Source organism: Numida meleagris, chromosome 6 (genome assembly GCF_002078875.1).
Source record: "Numida meleagris isolate 19003 breed g44 Domestic line chromosome 6, NumMel1.0, whole genome shotgun sequence".
Taxonomy (NCBI): Eukaryota; Metazoa; Chordata; class Aves; order Galliformes; family Numididae; genus Numida; species Numida meleagris.
Window position 1 is genome coordinate 56,209,252 of NC_034414.1, and position 22,020 is coordinate 56,231,271.

At 46.2% G+C, this 22,020-nt stretch overlaps 1 protein-coding gene across 4 annotated transcripts in view; it reads left to right on the forward strand.

Annotated features, from left to right (window-relative positions):
* RTN1 (reticulon 1) overlaps positions 1-22,020 on the forward strand; it is a 121,486-nt gene that overhangs the window by 79,670 nt on the left and 19,796 nt on the right. For all 4 annotated transcript variants that reach the window (XM_021402722.1, XM_021402724.1, XM_021402723.1 and 1 more), the window contains one exon: positions 780-1,562. In XM_021402722.1, the coding sequence (XP_021258397.1) occupies positions 780-1,562 (783 nt within the window). The remainder of the gene's footprint in view (positions 1-779; positions 1,563-22,020) is intronic.

Sequence of the window (22,020 nt, forward strand, 5' to 3'; positions counted from 1 at the left end):
GAACACTCTATGTGCAATTTTACTTTCCTTTTTATTTCATTATGACATCCCATGTGACAAAAAGGTCTTCAGAAAAGCACAACAGGTACAAGTCCTGTATAGGATTTCCTTCTCATATAGGATGTGGGCTTTTCCCCAATCCTGGATGACCAGCCAGCCTTTTTGTCTTCTTGTTTTCACCAAATATTTCTTCTTCCCTCCGGAGTAATATAGAGGATGCAGAGAAATGTTATATAGCCTGTTAGAGTAATATTAGTGAATTACAGTGGGAAAATGGATCTCATTCTCAAACACAGCTGAGATAAAAGCAAACAGAATTCTCTGTCACCTCCCCACACCCAAAAAAGTCAACCTCAGAAGTTAGATTGACATTACTAGTAACTACACCTAGGTTATTACAGTCACGACTGTCAGAAACCCTCTGGTTCCTTGACCTTGTGTTCCTCATGACTGGTGATTTTCCTGTTGCAACATCATACTGCTGAGCCACTGGCCAAGCTCTGACCACCGTCACCTTTGTGCCTCAGCTTTTCCCTTGCTAAGTGATGATAATGATACTACTTTTATAATGAGTGTAAGCATGGGAAATACTCTGTGAGGACAAGCTGTGATTACTGTTAGTCACCCCAAATGAGATGACTTCCTGCCTGTGTTACCAGCACTTCTAGAGGGGTCTATGCTAGTGTTAGATTTATTGTTTGTTGCCTAAGCAGCCAGAAAATACCACTTTTTATTAATATTTTTTTTATATTTTTTTTTCCCCTTCTTTCTGTGTACAGAACCGTCAGGCTCAGAATCACAGGGCAAAGGCAGCCTGTCAGAGGACGAGCTCATCAGTGCCATTAAGGAAGCAAAAGGCTTTTCCTTCGAGACTTCGGAGGTGCAGCAGTCACCGGCCATTTCTGCAGAGAAACAAGAGCAGAAGATGAAGCCGGGGCGCCCTGCCGTCCCCTCGCCCCTGGATAACGAAGCCAGCAGCGCCGAGTCAGGGGACTCGGAGATTGAACTGGTCTCGGAGGACCCGCTGGCTGCCGAGGAGGTGCTGCACTCCAACTACATGACCTTCAGCCACATTGGAGGGCCCCCTCCATCACCTGCCTCCCCATCCATCCAGTACAGCATCCTGCGGGAGGAGCGGGAGGCTGAGCTTGATAGCGAGCTCATCATTGAATCCTGTGATGCCTCATCGGCCTCTGAAGAGAGCCCGAAGAGGGAGCAGGACTCCCCTCTCATGAAGCCCATGGTGATGGACATTATCAAGGAAGAGAATGGCTCACGTGCCAACGCCTTGGACTACGAAGCTAGTAAAACAACGGAGAGCAGGATGAACAGGGAGAACCTGGCAGACTCTGCGTCCTACCTGAAATGCTCCTTTGTTGCCCCAAAAGTAAGCGCTGAGCCTCCAACATCTGCCGTCAGCACTGAGGAGCTGAAGGAAAGAATAATCCTGAAGAAACCCATTGAAGAAACTGTTGTTAACCAAAGTAAAGTGTCTTCCAAGGACTCTGGGAAAAGAAGCCCCTTGGCTTCGCCTCTGCTGCCGTTTTTAAATAAGCAGAAAGGTAAATGCAGATGTTTTTGTTGATTTTTGCAGTGCTGTGAGAATCATAGAATCACTAAGGTTGGAAAAGACCTTTAAGATCATTAAGTCCAACTCCTATCCATTCCCACCATGCCTACTGACCATGTCCCTCAGTGCCACTTCTACCCTTTTCTTAAACACCTACAGGGACACTGACTCCACCACATCCCTGAGCAGCCTGTTCTAATGCATTACCTCTTTCTGAGAAGAAATTTTTCCTAATATCCAACCTGAAGCTCTTCTGAGACAACTTAAGGCCATTACCTCTTATCCTATCACTGTTACCTGGGAAGAAGGGGGAGGAGAGTGAAGCGCCTATTCCTTGCAAGGAAAATGTTAGCACCATTGACCAGGGCATGCTACCGGCACTGAGAAACCACAGCTCAGAGCTGCATATGCCCATGACAATGCAAGTATCCCCAGATTTGCAGCAGAAAGGAACATTATGGCTGCTCGAGCCTGATGTGCCCCTGGCAGGGTCTGGCATGCGGAGAGCTGCTGCTTCCCCGCAAACAGCTGGATAGAGTTCAGGCAACCCCAGTCTCTGTTGCTCAGTGAGCATCTTTTTTGTCAGTCCATGTTTGTGCAGACCGCTGGCCACATGATGGCCTGGAGATGTGGCAGGCACGTTTGTGGCACACTTACATCTGATTTATCAAGTCTGGTAAAGAAGCAGCCTGAAAATGCACAATATGCTGAGGAGCCTAATGCAAGGTCTGCAGTGCAATTAGACATGCTAATAGTGATCTTCTTAGTGGTAATGAATTAATAACATTAATAGGTTGAATCACAAACATAATTATTGCTCCTTAGTATGTTTTCCTGCCAGATCTCAGAGCACACAAGATTGCACTGTGCATCTCTTAGCTCTTTTACAGGTGGGTGAGCTCTGTCTTTTCTCTCTCCATTGCCAAATTCCCCTTTTGCAAGGCTCTGCCCAGGCCCTGCCCAAGCCCTGAAAACTGCAGGGCTGATTGAATTTCCCTTGCACAGCCTTCATGCAGTATGCAGGTGGGGGCCCAATTCCTGCAACCACATTAAATGCTGAAAGTCGCACTACGCCAACAACTCAAGATCTTAGAGTTGGGGAAGTACCTGGGCAATATCAGAAGGGCAGCTAATTTCTCTGTACTGTGATTTTGAGTTTTCAGGCCCCAATACAATTTGCAGGGATGTGTAGCCTTGTCATCAGAGCAACTTTCCTGGAAAATCCCTCCTGCTGCCTTCCAACCCCTCTTTAAAAGAGGTCTGTTCCCTCAGAGATATTTTTTTCTTCGAGGCCATATGGGTGTCTTTGAACTCATAGCATAATCCAACACAGAATCCAAAATACCACACTTTATCTGGCTGTAGCTCTGCTGAACTCAGTGCACCTACATACAGTACAAATCCAGTTTCTCTTGATCTTATTTGGAGTTTTTTGGCCCTCTACTTTCTACTGTTCTTTAAACTGATGCTAGCAGGGGCTTGTTCTCACATGGCAGTCATAGAAAATCCCTGTGTGCATGACTTTCTGCCCACATCACAGTGTGTCCATGTTTCCTATCTACATTCCCATAGGTCTGTAGTGGGAGGAAGGTTTCCTCCAGCACAGATACGAGACAGCTAATTACTGCTTGGTGATGCACAAGGACTGTATTTCAGTTTGTGCTTTTCTCCCTTAAGATGCTCCAGTGCCAGAGAGAAGGAGAACAAAAACATAAAGCCTACCAAGAAGATTATTGCTAAATCTTGTGTTATTTTTTAAAGCAGGTTTCAGGGTAAGGAGAGGTGGGCTCAAGGTATGAAATGTGGATGCTTGCAGGGTCTGGTTTACTCTACCTTCCTGTCATGGGTATTTGCTGTACAGGTTGCTATGTCTGGGCACCAATTAAATTTCAGTGTTGAATATGTGGTAGAATATGGGACTCTCCTGACCTGGGAAAGAAGAATTTACCCCTCACTTAAGAACTGACATGAATTCGTATGAAACACTTAAGCTGTTTTTCAGAGGTGAACGGGAGGGGCACATTAAATGGCCTGGTGGAACCAGAGCATTCCCCTTGTGTCTCCCCGGGCTGGATGACCTTGAAGTGGCATTGGCTGCCAGAAAAATGGTGAGGCAGAGCACATCGAAGGGGACAGTGGCTGCCTTTGTGGCACTGACCTGAGGCCTTGGCAGAGATTTTCAACAGAGGCATTAAATATGTGCCATATGCCGACTTGGGTTCATACGCCAGGCATTTGGCATGGACCGCATTCAGCCTAGTGATAAGAACAAAGGGATATGGCACAGTGCCACTCAATGGAGGTGCAGCAGAATGATGTCACCCAAAGCAAGAACAGTATAATAATTAACAGAATTGTCTTAATTATTAATATCTATCATAAAGAGGATACCAACTTACAAGACTATTTAGACAGAAGACAAAACCTTCCAGTGTTTATGTTACCTCCTTGTTACGTGTCACCTTGGTAGTGCTATTCCAACACCACGTGCTGTCATTACGACAGAATGATTTTAGTAATGTTCCCAGAGTCCATGTGGGAACCGACCTTGCTGTGGCCATAACAAAGTCCCACCAGAGCTCAGGTCAGTGCAAGCTCAGCATTTGTGAAGCTTCGTGGAAAATTAGTGGATCAGGTGAAGCTGTTCAACACACGTAGTTGTGCTTTTGACACCCAATTTTAGGTATTTCTGTGGCCCTTGGCCAGCTCACAGCCAGGTATATGAAATTTAAAAAACAGTCAGCCACCAGCTTCATGTCTAAGAATGAACTATTTTGCTGTGTGATACTGTAATTCCATCCCGGCAGAGAGCAGCAAATGGATGTGAGGTTTGTGCGGTGATAACATCTCTGCTTAACATCTGTTGCCATCCAGTGGCAATAACAGAAATGGGCACTGACTTCCTACCTCCCTTTTACTGGAGCAGAGTAACACAAGTTGAAATAGCAGAGCTATCCCCACGCTGTTAGCTGCTAGTCAGTCTCACTTGTTTTTTTGCACGGTCAGAAAGGTTGCACTGCTGGACACAGCCCATTCCATCGGGGTTTGGAGCAATTCTGGATGTGGTTCTGTGGGGAGGACGTTGCTAGCTCAGTTTCATTTTTGTTTTAAATATTCAAACACAGAGAAGGCAGATCAGATGTATTTGTGTTTTCCAGTAGCCACAGCAAGGACTGTGGATGCTCTATGTTTATTTTCCTTTTTCATGGTATGGCAATTCAGTGCAGGAAAAGGGGAACTCCAGCCTGGGGCTGCAGTCATGCTGCGGCCCACGCACTAGATGGCACAGCTGGCAGGACCCAGGCTCCAAGCATGGTCCCCAGCCAAGAAAGGGAGCCCGATAAAATTCAGCATCTAAAATGCTGTCTTCTGCACTACAGCTGGTGCCACCCTGCTATATCGCATCCTGATTTCTTTGCCTTATGAAGGACCATTGTAATGTCACTCTGGTTAATCACCTACAGGGGTAGCCTCGCATGCCATCCTTTGCTGTCTGGAGCTGTCACACTGTGGACAAGCACAAAGATGCATGTTCTTTTCCCCTTAATTTCTGTGTCTGCCTCTGTTTCTTGCTGCAGAGAAGCTGATATTGCAGTTTCTCAAGGAGATTGTTTTCCAGCAGAGATCTGCGAGAGTCCTCAAGTTATTGTGAATGGCTTTTGTTCGTCAGAACCTAGTCTGCATTGTGTTACCACATCTCTGCTGTTAAGAGAGTTGCTGGTGAGGCATTTTTCTACGGGAAGGAGATGCTTGGTAGGGTGATTTAGTAATATGAGGCTTGTTTCTCATCTGCCTGTTTCACTAGGCTGGCTCTGCAATCAGCAGCAATCCAGGCTGCGGCTTAAGCATACGGTAATGTTAGTTTAATATTGTAGTGCCATCTGCTGTTAGTGCCTCCACACTCCAGCCCATCTGTTTTGCCTGCTTCAGTTTGCTTTGTAGGGGACTCTAATAGCTTTGCATTCTTTGGAAAGTCCCTGCTTGGAAAAGGTGTGGAAAGAGGGATGTCCTGCCTCGAGCCAGAACATTTGCACTTGTAAAACCACCTGGAGAGGTGAAGGCATGATTCCAGGTCTGTCTTTGCCTCAAAATCATGGGGTACAGTGGTGAACCTCTTTGCTCTTGCTTCCAACATAAGATAATTTAGGTGGGAAGGGCACTGTGGAGGTCTCTAGTCCAATCTCTTGCTTGAAGCAACTTGGTCACATTGCTCAGGGCCTTGTCTATCAGCCCTTCTGGGCAAAGGCAGATACTTGGCATTAGCTGAGAGCTATGAATCTAGGTTGGTCCTGGGACACTGCCTGGGCTCCAGGAGCTCCAAGCATGCTGCAGGGTGGGATAGAGGGGAGATACCATGCCACACAGCTTCATGCAGGGGCTTCACTGAGGCCCATCTGGCCCTCAGCCCAGAGCAGGTTTGGAGCTCCTGGCAGATGCTTGCAGCTCATTTGGAGAGGACTCTCTTGGCAGATCCTCCAACTGCTCCCAGGCGTCTGCTGAAAACAGTTGTCATTCCTTCTTCATCTTTCTTTACTTCAGGCTAAACAGTTCCAGCTTCTTCAGTTTTATTTCTCTAGTCATGTTTTTGAGCCATGGGAGCCATTTTGTTGTTCTCTTGGCCCTTTTTTGCCAAAAGTTAGATCCTTCTGGAAGCAAACTAAAGAGGGTGGAGGCCGTCCCTGCACTGTTAATGGGTTACATGCTTGTCCTACAGGCTAGGCTGGGCTTGTAGGTCCCACTGCAACAGCCTGACATTGAGGTCCATGTTTGCAAGAGCTGTCTTCTCCAGTTTACTTGGAAATGTCTCTTCAGACTTCTGTTGCGGTTTGTGCCAGTCCATCTTTCCCAGCTTGGACTTGTTTGAGTCTCTTAATTTTCTGCATGGAAATAATTGTGCAGGAATTTTTGAAAGGGCTCCAGTGGAAAAAAGGACATTAATCTTGGAGCATTTCTAAGAAATGGAGAACTTGAATGACTTCCTGCTTAGACCGTTGAATGCTTGCTTGAGGAACGCAGAGTGGGTGACTCTAGGGGGACTGACATTTTTCAAATGGGTTTTGAGACTTCTGGTCATACTGTACCCCAAGAACCGTGAGCAGAATTGAATTAAAGAGGTCCTATGGACATGGCTTGCAGCTTTTTCAGAAATCTTCTGCATTTCTTCCCATGAATTGAGCAGCCTCTTTTTCTTTTCTCTCATAGGCTGTCTGACCCCACAGCCTACTTAGTTCACAAATCTCCACTTACTCTGCTGTGTACAGTCTCAGTTACAGATCAGTGAAATAGCTAAATACAGAGGTTCTTGGAGGAAGAAATGGCACCTGCATTGCTAAACACCATGCTGGGGCCACACTTGGAGCACAAGCAGTCAGTCTGCTGGCCAGGCCAGTTTTCTCTTTCCGTACATGTACCTGGCTGTCCTGATGTGAGGTCAGGGATGAATTTAAAACTCAGGAAGGGAGCAGCAGATAATGCTGCTAAGGCAAGCTCCAGCATGCTGTTGTCTCTGTTCTGAAGCTTTACTGTTCATTGGCTTTGCAGGTTAGCTATCCACAGTTACATTAAAAATAGCCACCAACATGTTTGTGTTGTACATGATTTCCACTCTTCTCAGACCTGTATTTTTCTCAGGGAAATGAGTGACTGTGGCTCTATGTACCCTTAGGAGTGTCTGTTGGACTTGTGTCCTCTATTCAGACAGGAGAAAAAGAGTTCATAGATGATAAGACACTCGCTCTGGGTTCTCCATGGAGTTCTGCTGTGGTGGGAGCATAAAAGGTCTCCTGAGGGAGGAGCAGTCACTTAAAGGAGATGGCTGATCCCTGCCAAGCAAAGAGCAGAAGAGTTTCTCTACTCTCCCCTAATGATGGTTTGCTTGAGCAGTATCTGGGATCAGTAACCACCAAGGACAATGATGTCCTCTCGTGATCAGCAAAATGCACATACACCACAGCATGACCATGACGCAACCTTAGAAATGTCTCAGTAAATCTCGTATCCTTCAGGTCTCAACCTTTGTCATCCATATCTTGAGTATTTTGAGCCATTGCACCTCTGGCATCTGTTCTCTCCCCTGACTTTTGGCTGTGCTCCCCGTATGCTGGGTAAGGCCAAACTTATAATGCATGAGTGTCAAACCTTAAACACAGTGGCTGAATGCTCAGAAGTGCTTTTAAAATTAGTTGCAGCTTAATGTAGGCGGATCATACATCTTCTCTTGGGACTGCCACCCGCTCCAGTGTCTGTGTGTGAGCTAAATACAGAGCTATAAAAATTTGTAGACTTCATCCTTCTGTTTTCATATAGCTTCTCTTTAAAAGGAAAGGACTGCATCTGAAGAGTCACTGAAAGGCAAAGTGCTCGAACACAGAGCTCTCCAGTTGGTATGTCACAGGATAGTGTTTATAAATATTTCTGCCAAACCAAGATTACAAGATTACCTCCTGACCAGTAAAAAAATATTAAAAAGAGCTACTTGTATGACTGGACACAGGTGCCTAATGGATATGTCAACTACATTCAAAGACATGGATGGCAATGTCTAAGCCAAGAGCAGAGAGTTGCTGGGTATCCATATACAAACAGGAACCCGCTGAGGACAGATCCAAAGAGTAAAGATGTTAAACAAGTGTAGATCTCTTTCTCTGCAGGCTGGGCTGCACAAGTTCATGGCTAGCTCTGCCTGAGTCCGTGTCCATGCCATGCCAAGCCACCCACCCAAGGATGGCTCAGTCCTGCTCCTGGGAGAGGCTGCAAAGAGACATCAACCCTGTTTACAAGTGATTTTCCGTTCCTTTGAGCAAACCTCAGTTGCATAGTTGATCACAGCTGAAGCAAATTTTATCAGCTCAAACTTGGACATGGTGCCCCCTTCTATGTCTCTTGGCATCAACAATGACTCAGTGTTTGGGTAAGGTGACGTTTTTAAGGCCAAGCTGCTTGTTTGTTGTGACTGTAGCACTAGGATCTGATCACAGTGACAGTTCCCCGGATGCCTTGATACAGCAATGCTTTGCTTGTTTCAGGCTTAATCCTGTAATTCTTCAGATATTAAGCAGAGTAAGGTCTTCCTCAGATGTTGTTATTCAGCTGGCAGATAGCATAAGGTTAGAATTAGAGTATTTGACTGTACTGAAGTTCTGGAAAGGGTGTGTGTGATGGGAGCGCTCCTTTACCAACAATAAAGCTGGAGCTGGGTATTGATTTTACTGCTGTTTTTCCTTAGCTTCTGAGAGTACATTTCTGATTGGGATTTGATAACAATATCAATGGAAAAAGGGACTTTGTTTTCTTGGGAAGCTGTCATTCCTTCACAGTGATTTTTTTTTTCCTAACTCTCATCTTTTAACCAACTCAGGAATCCCCTATTTTTTGCAGAGACACATCCCAGCTTTCCTCTCTTTTCCCTCCACCTCTGAGAGCAGCTTGGTGGTTACATTGGAACTGTAGCAGTGAGACGTCATTTTGGTGTTTTGCTTTCACAGCACTTCATTTGTATGTGAGGAATAGAAATAATTATGGAAAAATATAATGATACACAGAGCATGTCGCTTTGGATGGCAGTAAGCTGGCTGACCACAGGTCTGACAGAGGCAAGCCTACTTGGGGTGGAGACATTTGGTGATGTTAATGTTGCTTAAATCAGCTCTGGCAATGACAACAAAGGTTGTCATTTCTTTCCTATCTGGTGCCTTCTTATTTTACATGGCATCAGTGATCTCTTGAGGTCTCTTCCAACTGAAGCTATTCTGTGATGCTATGATACTTTCCTGCATTTCCCTACAAACTCTGGAAAAGAAGTGCAAGCTGTTCCACAGGTCATATGGATGTAATCCACAACTCAGTTCATGAGAGTGCAAACTGCTGAGAGGTGACCTCAGGTGTCCTTAGAGCTTAGGTAACTTGAGAAGAACAAAAAGGATACAGATAAGCAGTATTACCTTTGCAAAAAGCCATGCCTTAGAGGAAGAAGGCTTTCAAGACAACACATTTAACCTGCACTAGGTCATCTAGATTACCTGATAAAGTAGGAATATCAGTAAAGACTGTCCCCTTCCAAACTGGATCCTGAAGAATAATTTGTCAGGAAAACAGCTCTTTGTGATGCTGCATCATCTGGCTGGATGTAAACACTTCTGGAGCAACACATTTGGACTGCCACAAGTCCTTGGGGCTGGATGAGATCCATCCAACAGTGCTGAGGGAACTGGCGGAGGAGATAGCCAAGCCGGTTTCCATTGTCTAGCGTTCCTGGTCAACTGGAGAGGTCCCAGAAGACTGGAGACTTGTCAGTGTGACTCCCATCTACAAGGAGGGTTATAAGGAGGATCTGGGGAACTACAGGCCTGTCAGCTTGACCTCAGTGCCAGGAAAGGTTATGGAGCAGATTGTCTTGAGGGAGATCACACAGCATGTGCGGGACAGCCAGGGGATCAGGCCTAGCCTGCATGGGTTTGTATAGGGCAGGTCCTGCTTGACCAACCTGATCTCCTTCTATGATCAAGTGACCTGCCTGGTGGATGAGGGAAAGGCTGTTGATGTGGTGTACCTAGACTTCAGCAAAGCCTTCAACACTGTCTCAGTGTTCTCCTGGAGTATTATCCTGGAGAAGCTGGCAGCCCGTGGCTTGGACAGGTGCACTCTTAGCTAGGTAAGGAGCTGGCTGGAGGGGTGGTCCCAGAGAGTCAATGGAGTTAAATCCAGCTGGTGACTGGTCACGAGTGGTGTTCCCCAGGGGTTGGTGCTGGGGCCTGTCCTTTTCAATATCTTTATTGATGACCTGGATGAGGGCATTGAGAGCACCCTCAGTAAGTTTGCAGACGACACCAAGCTGGCAGGAAGTGTCGATCTGCCTGGGGGTAGAGAGGCGCTACAGAGAGATCTGGACAGGCTGGATCTCTGGGCTGAAGCCAATGGGATGAGGTTCAACAAGACCAAGTGTCCTGCACTTCGGCCACAACAACCCCAGGCAATGCTACAGGCTTGGGGCAGAGTGGCTGGAAGGCTTTGTAGAGGAAACGGACCTGGGGGTATTGGTCAATGCTCAGCTAAACATGAGCCAGCAGTGTGCCCAGGTTTCCAAGAAGGCCAGTGGCATCCTGGCTCTTATCAGAAATAGTGCTGCTAGCTGGAGTAGGGAGGTAATTGTCCCTCTGTATTCAGCACTGGTGAGGCTGCACCTCGAGTACTGTGTCCAGTTTTGGGCCTCTCACTGCAAGAAAGACATCGAGGCCCTGGAGCGTGTTCAGAGGAGGGTGACGAAGCTGGTGAGGGGACTGGAGCACAGGCCTTATGAGGAGCAGCTGAGGGAGCTGGGATTGTTCAGTCTGGAGAAGAGGAGGCTCAGGGGAGACCTTATCACTCTCTATAACTACCTGAAGGGAGGTTGTAGTGAGCTGGGGGTCGGCCTCTTCTCTCTTGTAACTAGTGAGAGGACGAGGGGGAATGGCCTCAAGTTGGGCCAGGGGAGATTCAGGCTGGACGTTAGGAGATAATACTTTTCTGAAAGAGTGGTCAGGTGCTGGAATGGGCTGCCCAGGGAGGTGGTGGAGTCACTGACCCTGGAGGTGTTCAAGGAATGTTTAGATGTTGTGCTGAGGAACGTGGTCTAGTAAGAACTATTGGTGATAGGTGTATGATTGGACTGGATGATCTTGTAGGTCTTTTCCAACCTTGGTGATTCTATGATTCTATGATATCGTATAAATGAGCAGCATGGAATAATTTGTAATTGCTTCTTATCTTTTGACTAGCAGGTGCAATGAGGTTGCAGAATTTAAGGAAAAGAACAACTGCGGGTTTCCAAGGTCTGACAGCACTCACTGTCTGGCTGCCATAAACCTCCACCTCATGTGGAGTTACTTAGGATCCACAACGGTGTGAGATCAAAATCTAGAGTCTGGCAGTCCCAGAGGCACTGTTTTCACAGCAGCTCATTTCTAAGCAGCCACACTCATGCAGTGATGTCGTCAGAGGCAGGCATTGTACAGACAGTGTTTTCTGCTCTGTCTCTCTGGGAGATAGAGACTGCTCCTTACAGATGCAGGGAGAGTTATTGCATACATCCTGATGAAATGCTGATAGCATCCACCAGACACAGTCTGCATCTGGGCAGCCGGCAGGAAGCAGGGCATGAGAGCTCATAGAAAAGCCAGCAGAGATTAATAGCCACCATTTCTGAAGATTACTTTGTCAGCTAATGTACCACTGAAACAAAAGCAGCTATGCTTACTGCTTAGATTAAGTGCAGAAGCATTTCTAGGATATTGAATTCACTTCCAAAGAGAAGGGGATGCATTCACTGCATGTTTTTGGATGCTTGCACTGGAGCTTTTCTGCTGCCGAAAAAGCACACCTGTGTGTAACCTCACACAAAAGAACAAGGTTTTCTCCAGCCAGGGAGTTGTAAAGAAAAAGATTTAATGAAGGCTATAGTAGCAACTGTGTTTTCTGAAACAAGCACTCACCTATATGCTTTATTTGCAGAGGCAGTTATTGCAGCTGGATGTTATGTGCTGACTGTGCTGCCTGGTGCTCCCAGACACAGTAATTGCTCATACAAATTAGGTCAGAATTGCGTGGGCAATAATGTTCAGCGTTCCAGAGAAACAGCCCTTGCTCCTCTCAGGGAAAGGGTCTGAGTGCTGCAATTTTGGGGAATGAAAGATGGCTCAGGCCCAGCAATAGCACTATTAGAAGCAGCATGCCTACAGGTTTAGTCCATATTTAGAACATTGCTTTTCTTAGAGCTGCAGATTGGCAGTGAGGGGCAGCAAAACAAATTTCCAGACAAAGCAAGAGAGGAGATGATAGCATCCTCATTTTACAGATGGCTGCTGAAACACATGCACACTCATCTTAAAGCCTCTTTGCCTGGGAAAGCTGTTGAAAAAAGGACTGTGACTGACTAATTTATTATGTTATTAATGAATTCTTTGAGTGAGATGAATGGATTTCAGTGCAACAACACCAGGAATATACCACAGAACTGGGAAATGTCTGCTCTTTTTTTTCCGAGTCCTGGTTTGCAAGACCATCTCTATTACCTGGTTGTTGACCCTTACAGCTGCTAGATGTCTGTCAATTAGTGGGCTTCCCCATCATTCCAAGTGGCAATGAGCAGGAGAAGCAAAGTGCAAAGAGTTTTGAGTAGCACTCCATTTCTATCAAATGGATGATTTCCATGCATACAGGTGTATGTCCATATAGCTGTGGTGATGGGCTTTCCACTTGTAGATTTTGATCCTCCAGAAGCAGTGAAGGGGAGATTATGCTGGAATGAAGCTTAAAAGAAGAAAAAAGCCAAGGAGTAGCTTTGTGCTTAGTGGTGCTGAATTATTCGTAAAGCTGGCTGGCCAAACTGACACTGCAAAGGGAAATAAATGAAGGTGCTGGAGAGAAAATGTCAGATGACATATCAACCAAATGCCTGAGTGTCACAGGTTGCATGGAGAATCTGGCCTGGGATCCCAGCTCCTACGTGCTGGGTTGCTGCCCGCCCTTTTTAAGGGAGAGTGAGCATGTTGGCCATGCATTCTGGTGTTACTTTGGTGATGCTTGTGGGCCTGGGTTAGCTCAGTTTGTGACCTTTTCTTCCAAGAAGACCTTTTCTTTGAAGAGAGGTATTGCAATAAGTAGGGAGTAGTCAGCATACAGCTGTCTGGGGCCACAGCTGTCCAGGGCCAGAGGCATTGATGGGACAACTGTAATACAGCAGGTAGAGCCACAAAGTCTGAAAGATTAATTTCTGTGCAGCAAAATTGCCAGGTCATGACCTGAACCAGTGGTTGAGCACCAGGTGAGAAGGAGTGCCTAACCCACGGAGCCCAGGTGAGAGCAATGCACCTGAGTGATCAGAAGGGGTGGACTCTGGATCCACCCCTCCTCACTCATTTAAGGGTTAGGAGCCAAGGGAGGAGTGCTTTTCTGGATAGAGATTGCCCTCCTCTTGATCTGTCACTGGTCATCAGAAGGGGTGAGCTAATTTTTCTTCTTTGTTCTCTTCTATTGCTCCACAGTGCTTGTATCCTGGTAGAAGGCACTGTCATCGCCTTCTTTTGCCATGCATCCTGTAAACCACGTCTCTCCAGAGAACATGCTGTCTCCCTTTGTCCTCTTTGAAAGAGTTGCTTTCTGCTTTTCCTGTTCCCCTGGTGAAAAATCAACCATGAATTTTGCAGCATCTTTCCCCTGTGCTGCTTCTGCAGATGAGACCTCTTAGAAACATAGAATGGCTTAGGTTGGAAGGGACATCAAGGATCCAAGTTCCAACCCCCATGTTGTGGGTAGGGTTGCTGACCACTAGACTGGGCATTAGGTGAGGTTCCAGGGCCCCATCCAACCTGGCATCCATCCTTCCTGTTTATTGCCCTACAACTCACAGCAGCAGCTAAGAGGAGTGTCTGGGGTGAGCAGAAGCCAGCTGACCCATGCCTGATGCTACATGAGGAAGCAGAAAAGATCAGTGTGATGATTGTGAGCTCAGAAGTCTGGCTATGCAGCAATTTGAGCCCTGCTTGAGGAGCAGAATTTTTCCCTGGCTGCTGAGACTTAGAAATCTTGCCTCAAACACCACCCAAATGCCTCTTCTACATATAGCTGAGCTCTCCTGAGCACTCCCAAAGAAAATATTCAGTGTGCTTGGCTTCAGCTCCTGTAGTTATTCTGATTTGGAGATTGCAGCAAGTGAGATTTTCTGCCATAACTCAGGAGTTATCCAGGTGAGGGCTTTGCTTTGCTTTGCCCTGTGGGCAAGGGTGGCGTTTAGATCTGCAGTTAATGGATCTGAATCAGATATATATATATATACACACGCACACACATACAGGCATTATATATATATATGTGAAGAATTCTGTAGGTAAGACCCTCCCATCCACTTCCAGCAAATGCCACAAAACAGTGTTGCCAGCACATCTCTGTGGCTGACCCAGGCTGAGTTATCAGCTCATCCCTACTGGCTGGGAAGAAGAGAATTACAGAATAGCAAATCATAGAATACCCCAAGTTGGAAGGGATCCATAAGGATCATCAAGTCCAACTCCTAGCGTTGAAAACAAGGAAGCATGTAGAAAGCATGTGCTTCCTAAAACACCAAGGTTTGTGTTTTCCCAGGATAAATTTATGTTCCTGTGACTTCCAGTGTAAGCACTGTGTCTCAGTGAAGCCTCCAAATGGGTGCTGTGTCCTGTCAGTGAGCTGGAGGGTCCCAGTTTTCAGTGTCCCTTCTCATGGCTGTTTTACCCTAAGAAATGGGGAGAGACCACCTTTGTTAGCTCATTGCAGTTGATCCCCACTGAAGTGAAAGGAGAACTGAAAAATGGAATCACTGCAGAAGGATCTGCCACGCTTTGGGTTTGTGGTTTGGTTGGTTTGGGTTGTTTTTTTTTTTTGTTTTTGAACAGGATTTAACTACGGTAGTTAGATTCTTTCTAAGAAGGGGAGAATGCAACATGCTCTCAACTGTGGGAAATCCTGCAGGATTCACTTTTGCTGACCAAATTGAAGGGTCTCTAAAATACGGAGGTACCCTCTGCCCATCGTTTTGTCAAGCCAGTATAGGAAAGGAGGGGATGTAAATGTTTGCTGGAATTGTATATCAGAGAGCACCCAGGGATCCACGTTTGGAGAATCTGCATTGCAAGTGAAGTCAGAGGAATAGCAGGTGACTTTGAAAGGCTGTAGTGCTGGACATCTTTCCTAACACACACAAATTCATAAGGGAAAAGAAAGCTGATTCCTGCTGATTATTGCCTGCAGATCTTATTCCAGCTGTAGCGTCTGGAGCCATGATCAGGATCTTGTGTTGGCCAAGATGCACGTATGCAGTAAGATCACAGAATCACAGAATTGTAGAGGTTGGAAGAGACCGCTAGAGATCGAGTCCAAACGCCCTGCAAAGCAGGCTCCTTTCCTAGGAGAGTCCACAGAATGAATTTTGGCCTAAGGAGGATTGTTTAAGGCACAAAACCAAGGAACTGCACCATTTTGTGCTGGCTGAGGTCAGCCCTGGCTTTGATGTTGCCCATTCTCCTTTTCAGCACTTAGGACACAATAGCTCTGGTAGGAGACGAAGCACAACCAGCCCATGTCAGCACATGATTCTTCCTGCCATGTACTGAAAAAGCTGCTTCTGCTGTACGTTAGAGGAATGGAAGTACGTAAGGGCTGGAGAAACCAAATGGTCTGCTTTAATTATTCATCATTTGCAGTAGCTATTATTATTTAAGATATGCCCTCCTTGGCCTGAAATATTAGCTGCTGACCTGTTTCTTTCCTTGGTTGCTACCACCTGACACCCAGCTGCACTCTCCCTGGAAGCAGGCCAGGCCTACAGTCTTGTCCATCAAGTCCCAACCCATTGCCATCCTTCAGGAACCACAGTAACCCCTGTAACCACCTGGACCATCCCTTAGGCTGTTACTGACTGTAATTCTACCAAGCCAGCCGGTGCTTTGCTCCTTGTGCTAGTCCCAAATGGCTTCCCTTGCTCTGCTCCATCACTTCTCTCCAAGACCAAAACAGCTGCTGTGTATGATACATTCATGGGAAGAGTCCCTGTGGCTGAGCCTGCATGCCCGCTGTCATCCCTTTTCCTCTTTGAGAGGTGCAGACCTTGTTTACTCTGCTTTTTAATAACACAGATGCTTTTAATAGTTTACTGCCTTCACCCTCAGTTCCATCTCCTTGTCTGTAGTCTGTTTAATGCTTCCTTCTAAGTGATGGCTTTGTCACTTAATCTTATTAAAACTTCTCTTCATTGAACACCATGTGCTGCTTATCAGACTGTAAGCCTAATCTCCCATTTGTAATTAATTTGTTCTGTGCCTCCTACAATTTGGCATTGTTAGATAATGGCATGCGTCCCAAGGTCATTGATACGCAGCACGAGGAAAACACCAGCGCTAACTGCCCTGCGAGCCTCCTGCCTCCTCCCTTTGCCATACTGTTTGATTTTATTGACACTTTCCTCCCTCTCCCTCAGCCAGTTTCTAATGTGTTTCAGCTCTCTCCTGTCTGGCTCCTGCTGCTCTCTGACTTTGTAAATCAATCTCCTGCGTTGCCTAGAGGGAAGTGTTTTCCCGATATCCTCCAGACTCATCTGCACCACTTTGCCTCTTGCCTTCCAATTCATTCCCATTTGGTCCAATTATTCAGGTGCACTGCTCTTCCTTTGCTGAGCTACATGTTGTAAAACTGGAGGAGCTTCATCTTTGCAGACTCAGGGCTGGAGATGGGATGCAGGAGTCGTTCATCTTCGGGCCATCAAGCGAAGTGGACACTCAGTGTCTTGCCTGGTAGTAACACGTGTAGAAATGAATCACTGCTGTAATTTGATGTCTGTATTTAAAATTATTAATAAATCCTGGATCCCCAGCCAGTTCCTGGTGGGTGGATTGCCAGCACTGTGAGGTGAAAACTGGCCCCTTACTGCTCCCTGCAGATGGGATGTGGATGCCTAGCAGCAGCCTGTGTTGGTGGGGTCCTAACCTTGCTGGGTCTGCTGGCTTGCAAGCTGCTTCTAGCAATAAATTTCAAGGCTAGAAAAGGCAAGAATGAGAGCTGTAGTGGTACTGCCGTTTTCTCATCAGGAATTGCTGATACAGTTATCTGGGACCTTTGTGGGCTCTTGAAATAGGGTTAGTCTGGGCCAAGGTAAAGCACTTCATTTTCCCTGGCAGATATATGTTCATCTCATGTATTTCCCTGTTTGGATGTAGAATCCAACAGACTTGAGCTGATTTGGCTCATACTTTCCAGTTCTGCGTGTTCTGAAAGCCATCTACTAAACTTAAGTAACAGATCCATGCAGAGCTGTCATTAGGCCACAGGTATCAGTATTCAGTGCAGCACTGATCACAGTATTCAGGCAGCCACACGGAGCAGCTCCAAACCTAATACCCAGAGTGGGGTGGAGGAAAATCTCACAGATACTTAAAACTCGGAATTTGTCATTCAGTTGAGTCTGCAACTATATTTTCTAATTGGTAGTTCTTGTAAGTCTGCCTATTTTTTTTTTTTTTTTTTGCTTGGTATTCACTTGAATTCCATAATTTATCTGGTGAGAAATTACCTTGGGAGAAGGCAGGCTGCCGTAAAACAGATTTTTTTTTTTTTCATGGGGAGTGATGAATGCCAGAAGGACATTTTGCATTTGCATGTGTAATGGCTGCACACATTTGGCCCCACTGCTTTCCTGGGAGCCAGTGCACAGCAAGCAGTCAGATCTGCAATGCTTCGGGTAAGAGACAGCTCGTGGGCAAGGTTCAGCTGTATACCTGAGGATGCATGGTAATTACTCCCAGTGAAACGTGCCTAGCGCAGAAGCAAGAAGAGGTGTTTGCAGGGTGTTTGTCAGCTGTTAGGAATTGCGTGTTTTGTCTGAATGCAGTTATGCCTAGAGATGCTAGCTAAGAGCAGAAGACTTTGTGTTTGTGGTTATAGTCACATACTCAATGGTTTCTGCTCAGACTCACTCCTGAGGTCTGAACTAGGTCTGCATCAGCAGGTATAAACTGTTCCTTCCTAAACCATCCTCATTTGGGGCTCTCTCTGCAATACACTCCTCCAAACCACGCTGAAAACATCTTTATAATCCATTTATATAACTCCTTTTGTGTGCTGTGCTGCCATTCTCTGGGCTCACACAATCACTACACCGATGTGATCAACAAAAGAACAAAAATCATTTTATTCAGCACATACTCCATTCCCTCCGAGAACGAGCCAAAGCTCGGCTTTGTTTGGCTGAAATGCACTTGGACCCCAGACCCTAAAAGCACCATTGCAGCACTAAGTATCACCTATCTGTTCTCAAAAGTGCTTTGTAAAATTTCAATTTTATTTTTAATGATCCATTTGTCTCTTCAGACTCAGGGGCGGTGAAATAACAGTGATTTGCAGCCACACGCTGCCCGCTCCCTCCTCTGCTTCCATGGAAACACGTGTTGGATGAGACAGAATCAGGCTTAAAGCAGATGATTTCCAAGTTGTTTGCTTTTCCTTGCAAGGAGTCATGGATGTCCTGTTTGTACCAAACTCTGGGTGAGGAGGAACCACCTTTGGAGGGGCAACTTTTAGAGGTGCCAGGCTGGTGTTGCTGCCAGGGCTAGAAGCATCCCTCCTGTGCGCATAGACATGCCACTTTGCTGCTCAGATACATGAAACAGTGTGAGGAGGGTGGGTTTGGAGCAGGTGTTCTTACGGCCATGCCATTTAGGGTTGAGAAAATTCAGCTTTGACATAATTCCTTTGTATTACCTTCATTTCCTCCCTCGGGAGGTGGAGATTGTGCTGTGCTCTGCACTTACACACCTCAAAGGGACCCACATGGCTCACCTGATACCTCCCTGCATGCACTGGGCGGCCTCTCCCTTCCATGGATCATGGTGAAAAACAGATTATTTGCAATTTGAGGACAAAATGAGGGAGGAGTGGGGAAAGGGCAGGTGTTTACACAAGTCTGCATGGCACAATGAGTGCTCGAGGCAGTGCCGCAGGACAGCTCCCATCTCAGCTCCAGGTAACCCATCCATCCTTGGCTTCTTCACAAAACCCTCTCCTCAGATGTCAAGAGGTAAAAATAAACATCACCATGTGCTGCCTGCTGGTTCCCCAAGATTCCCACTAATCAAAGCCCTTCATGAATTATTTAGCTTTGGGGAAATGTGACAAAAGGATTCTGGCACTTCAGATGTGCAAAATAATTGCTGCTTTTACTTCTCAGCTAATTGGGAGGCCGAAACTTATTGTGTTATATGGGCGTGCGTGGCTTGGGATTGGAGCCCTCCTGCCCTACCCACGGATTCACCACATCTGGGAGGGCTCAGGGTTGTCCCCCTGTGTGTTGGTGTGGCCTAGGGGTGTCACGAGTGTTTGGTCATGGCTGCCTCCATTGCCCCCTCTGCACTGCCTCATGAGCAACCTGTCCCTGTGCATTGTGCCTCTCCTTGCTTTGTGCATGCCCCCCTCCCAAATAAGTAGGTCTCGACTGCAGGTTTGCAACCTAGGGAAAACAAGCAGATGCAGAACAGTGTGGCTATATTTATCTGGAACTCAGAAGCTGCGGTTTGCTGGGAACTTTGATCACTTCGAATGTCAGACTACCTGGAGGGAGGAAAAAGAAGAGGAAAATAAAACAATTGAAAAGCAAGTATTTTGGAAAAGGAAACAGCTGCTCCTTCCAAAGTGAAGTCTCAGCAGCATCAGACCACAGCCACCATGCTTGTGATGGATGAGGTCCATCCAAAACCAAGCACTTAGGTTTGGGATTTGCTTTTGTTTGTTTGAATATACAAAGATTGTGGTTTTCTTGAATTTATCATGATTTAAAATTGATGTCTTATGTTTTCTCTCCTATTCTTTTGTGGGGAAAAAAAAATTAAGTAGCTGGCATATGAAATGCAAGAGCCTAGGGTGGGGAACAGGAATGTTGTGATTTCAGGCCCCAGATGTTTTTGTTTAGAATGAAATGTTTGGTCATTTACAGGGAGGAAAGGGTATTTGGTGGTACCTGTCTCAGCTGGGGTGTTTCATCAAAGCTTCCCAAACTGCCTTCAAGGAGTGAAAGATGTGGGGGAAGCAACCCAGCAGACCCTGTGCAATGCTCACCCAGTCCTGTGTTGCTATTTCTTTTTGGAATTCCTCACTTACTGCAAAAGCTAAACCTGTTGCAAGGAAATTCATTATTCAAGCAGAAAACACAGTATGTTGTTCTTCAACCCTGCATTGTTCATGTGCAGTGCTGTGTCTGTGTCTGCAAATCTGTGGTGTTCTCTGAAATTGCTGCTACTTCTGTCATATCCACACAATATTCATTATTGAAGCAGAGTGGTTAAATGTGCTGTGATATAAGGGAAACATTTTTCCTTATTACGTTTTGTCCAGTGAACTTGTATGCTGCTTATGAATTGATAAAGAGGGCAAAATAATTCCATTTTGCTCTTAAATGTATTCAGATTCAATAGATCCTATTGCATATTCACACTCATCACAGGGAGTTATCTTTCTTTTGCAGAAGCAATCAGGAAAATGTGATTTAAGACGTTTAATGGTATCATCAGGCGAATCTCGATTCCTTAGCCCTTTCAGTTGGGTTTTCTAAATGTGGAATAGTTTTGCTGATCTATCTTTAATCTTTCGGCCTTGAGAATAGAAAATGAAATTGTCTTTCCTCAGATACTCGACGTCAGCATCCACATCAAGGCTTTCTCATTGTGTGCAGAGAGGGGGTGAGGATACATGTTATTCAAGTACTCAGAGATGGATTCTGTTTTTCTGAAAGAAGCCCACTTCCACAAGTTCAAGAGATTTATCTGGGCTCTCCATTTCTTCCTTCTCTTTTTCCTCATTTTGCACCTCCATGGACAAAATACCTGGTTTTAGGGATGGCTGATGCTAAGTCCCTCATGAGCTGGCTCCAAGGTGTGATTTTTTTTTTTATTGCGTATTTTCCTGATGTGGTGCTGGAAGCTTGCTTCACCTTGCTTATGGGATCTGCTGATCCCGTGCCCCAAGGGGGGGATGTATGGGACAGGGCCAGCCCCCAATACTCAGCCATGGCTGCTTTCCTCTGTAGCTGCTCTTCCAGATGATATCCTAAACTGTCCCACAAAGCCATTTTCCTTGTGCTTCTCCCCAGCAAACACAACTCTGACCACTTTCTAGACAACACTTCTGGCACATCATTTCCTGATCTAATTCTCCTGCTTACCCTGGAGGCCTGTAGGAACATCTGAAAATCAGAGAGCTGCTTCACTGGCAAAACATTTCTCCAGCTTGCTCTACCGTCTCTCACCAGACCCCCACCACGTTCTCTCTTTGTTTCTCCCATCCCACAGCCTTACAGTGACAATTCCTGTCATACCTCCCTATGTTTTACATCCTCCTTTTCTCCTTTTGCTCTTTTGTTTTCCCTAGCACACCACTAATACACACCTCAATCATCAGCCTTTGGCCTCATGGTCCATCTCAAAATCCTCTGCAACCTCAGCCAAGTGTTTCTGTATATTAACAGCTGATCCCCCTGCATCCCTCCAGCCTCAGAATGGTCTCGAGCAGCAGCAGCTGGGTGAGCACCATCCCTCCCTCTGCAGGGAGCCACTTGGTACCCAGGTGCTCACATCCACAGAGTGGGGAGCAGCAGAGCTGGGGGACAGGCTGCAGTGGTGAGTGTGCATCCAGCGGCATATCAGTGGTCTGCTGCTGTTTTCCAAGGAAAGCTGGGGTTGCCATGACAATTGTGTGCTGGTTGAGCTGGTGCTTGTGTGGCCACAGCATCTGCACACCTCTGCCTCTAATGCCTGGATGATTCCCTTCCACAAAGAAAATGGCTTTTTTGGGGAACAGGCGAAGATTTGTGTTGTACCACTCTGTGCCTTTGCCCATTGACCAGGATTGGGTTCATAGGAGGGATATTGGCTACAGGAGCCAACAAGTTCTGCAAACCCATT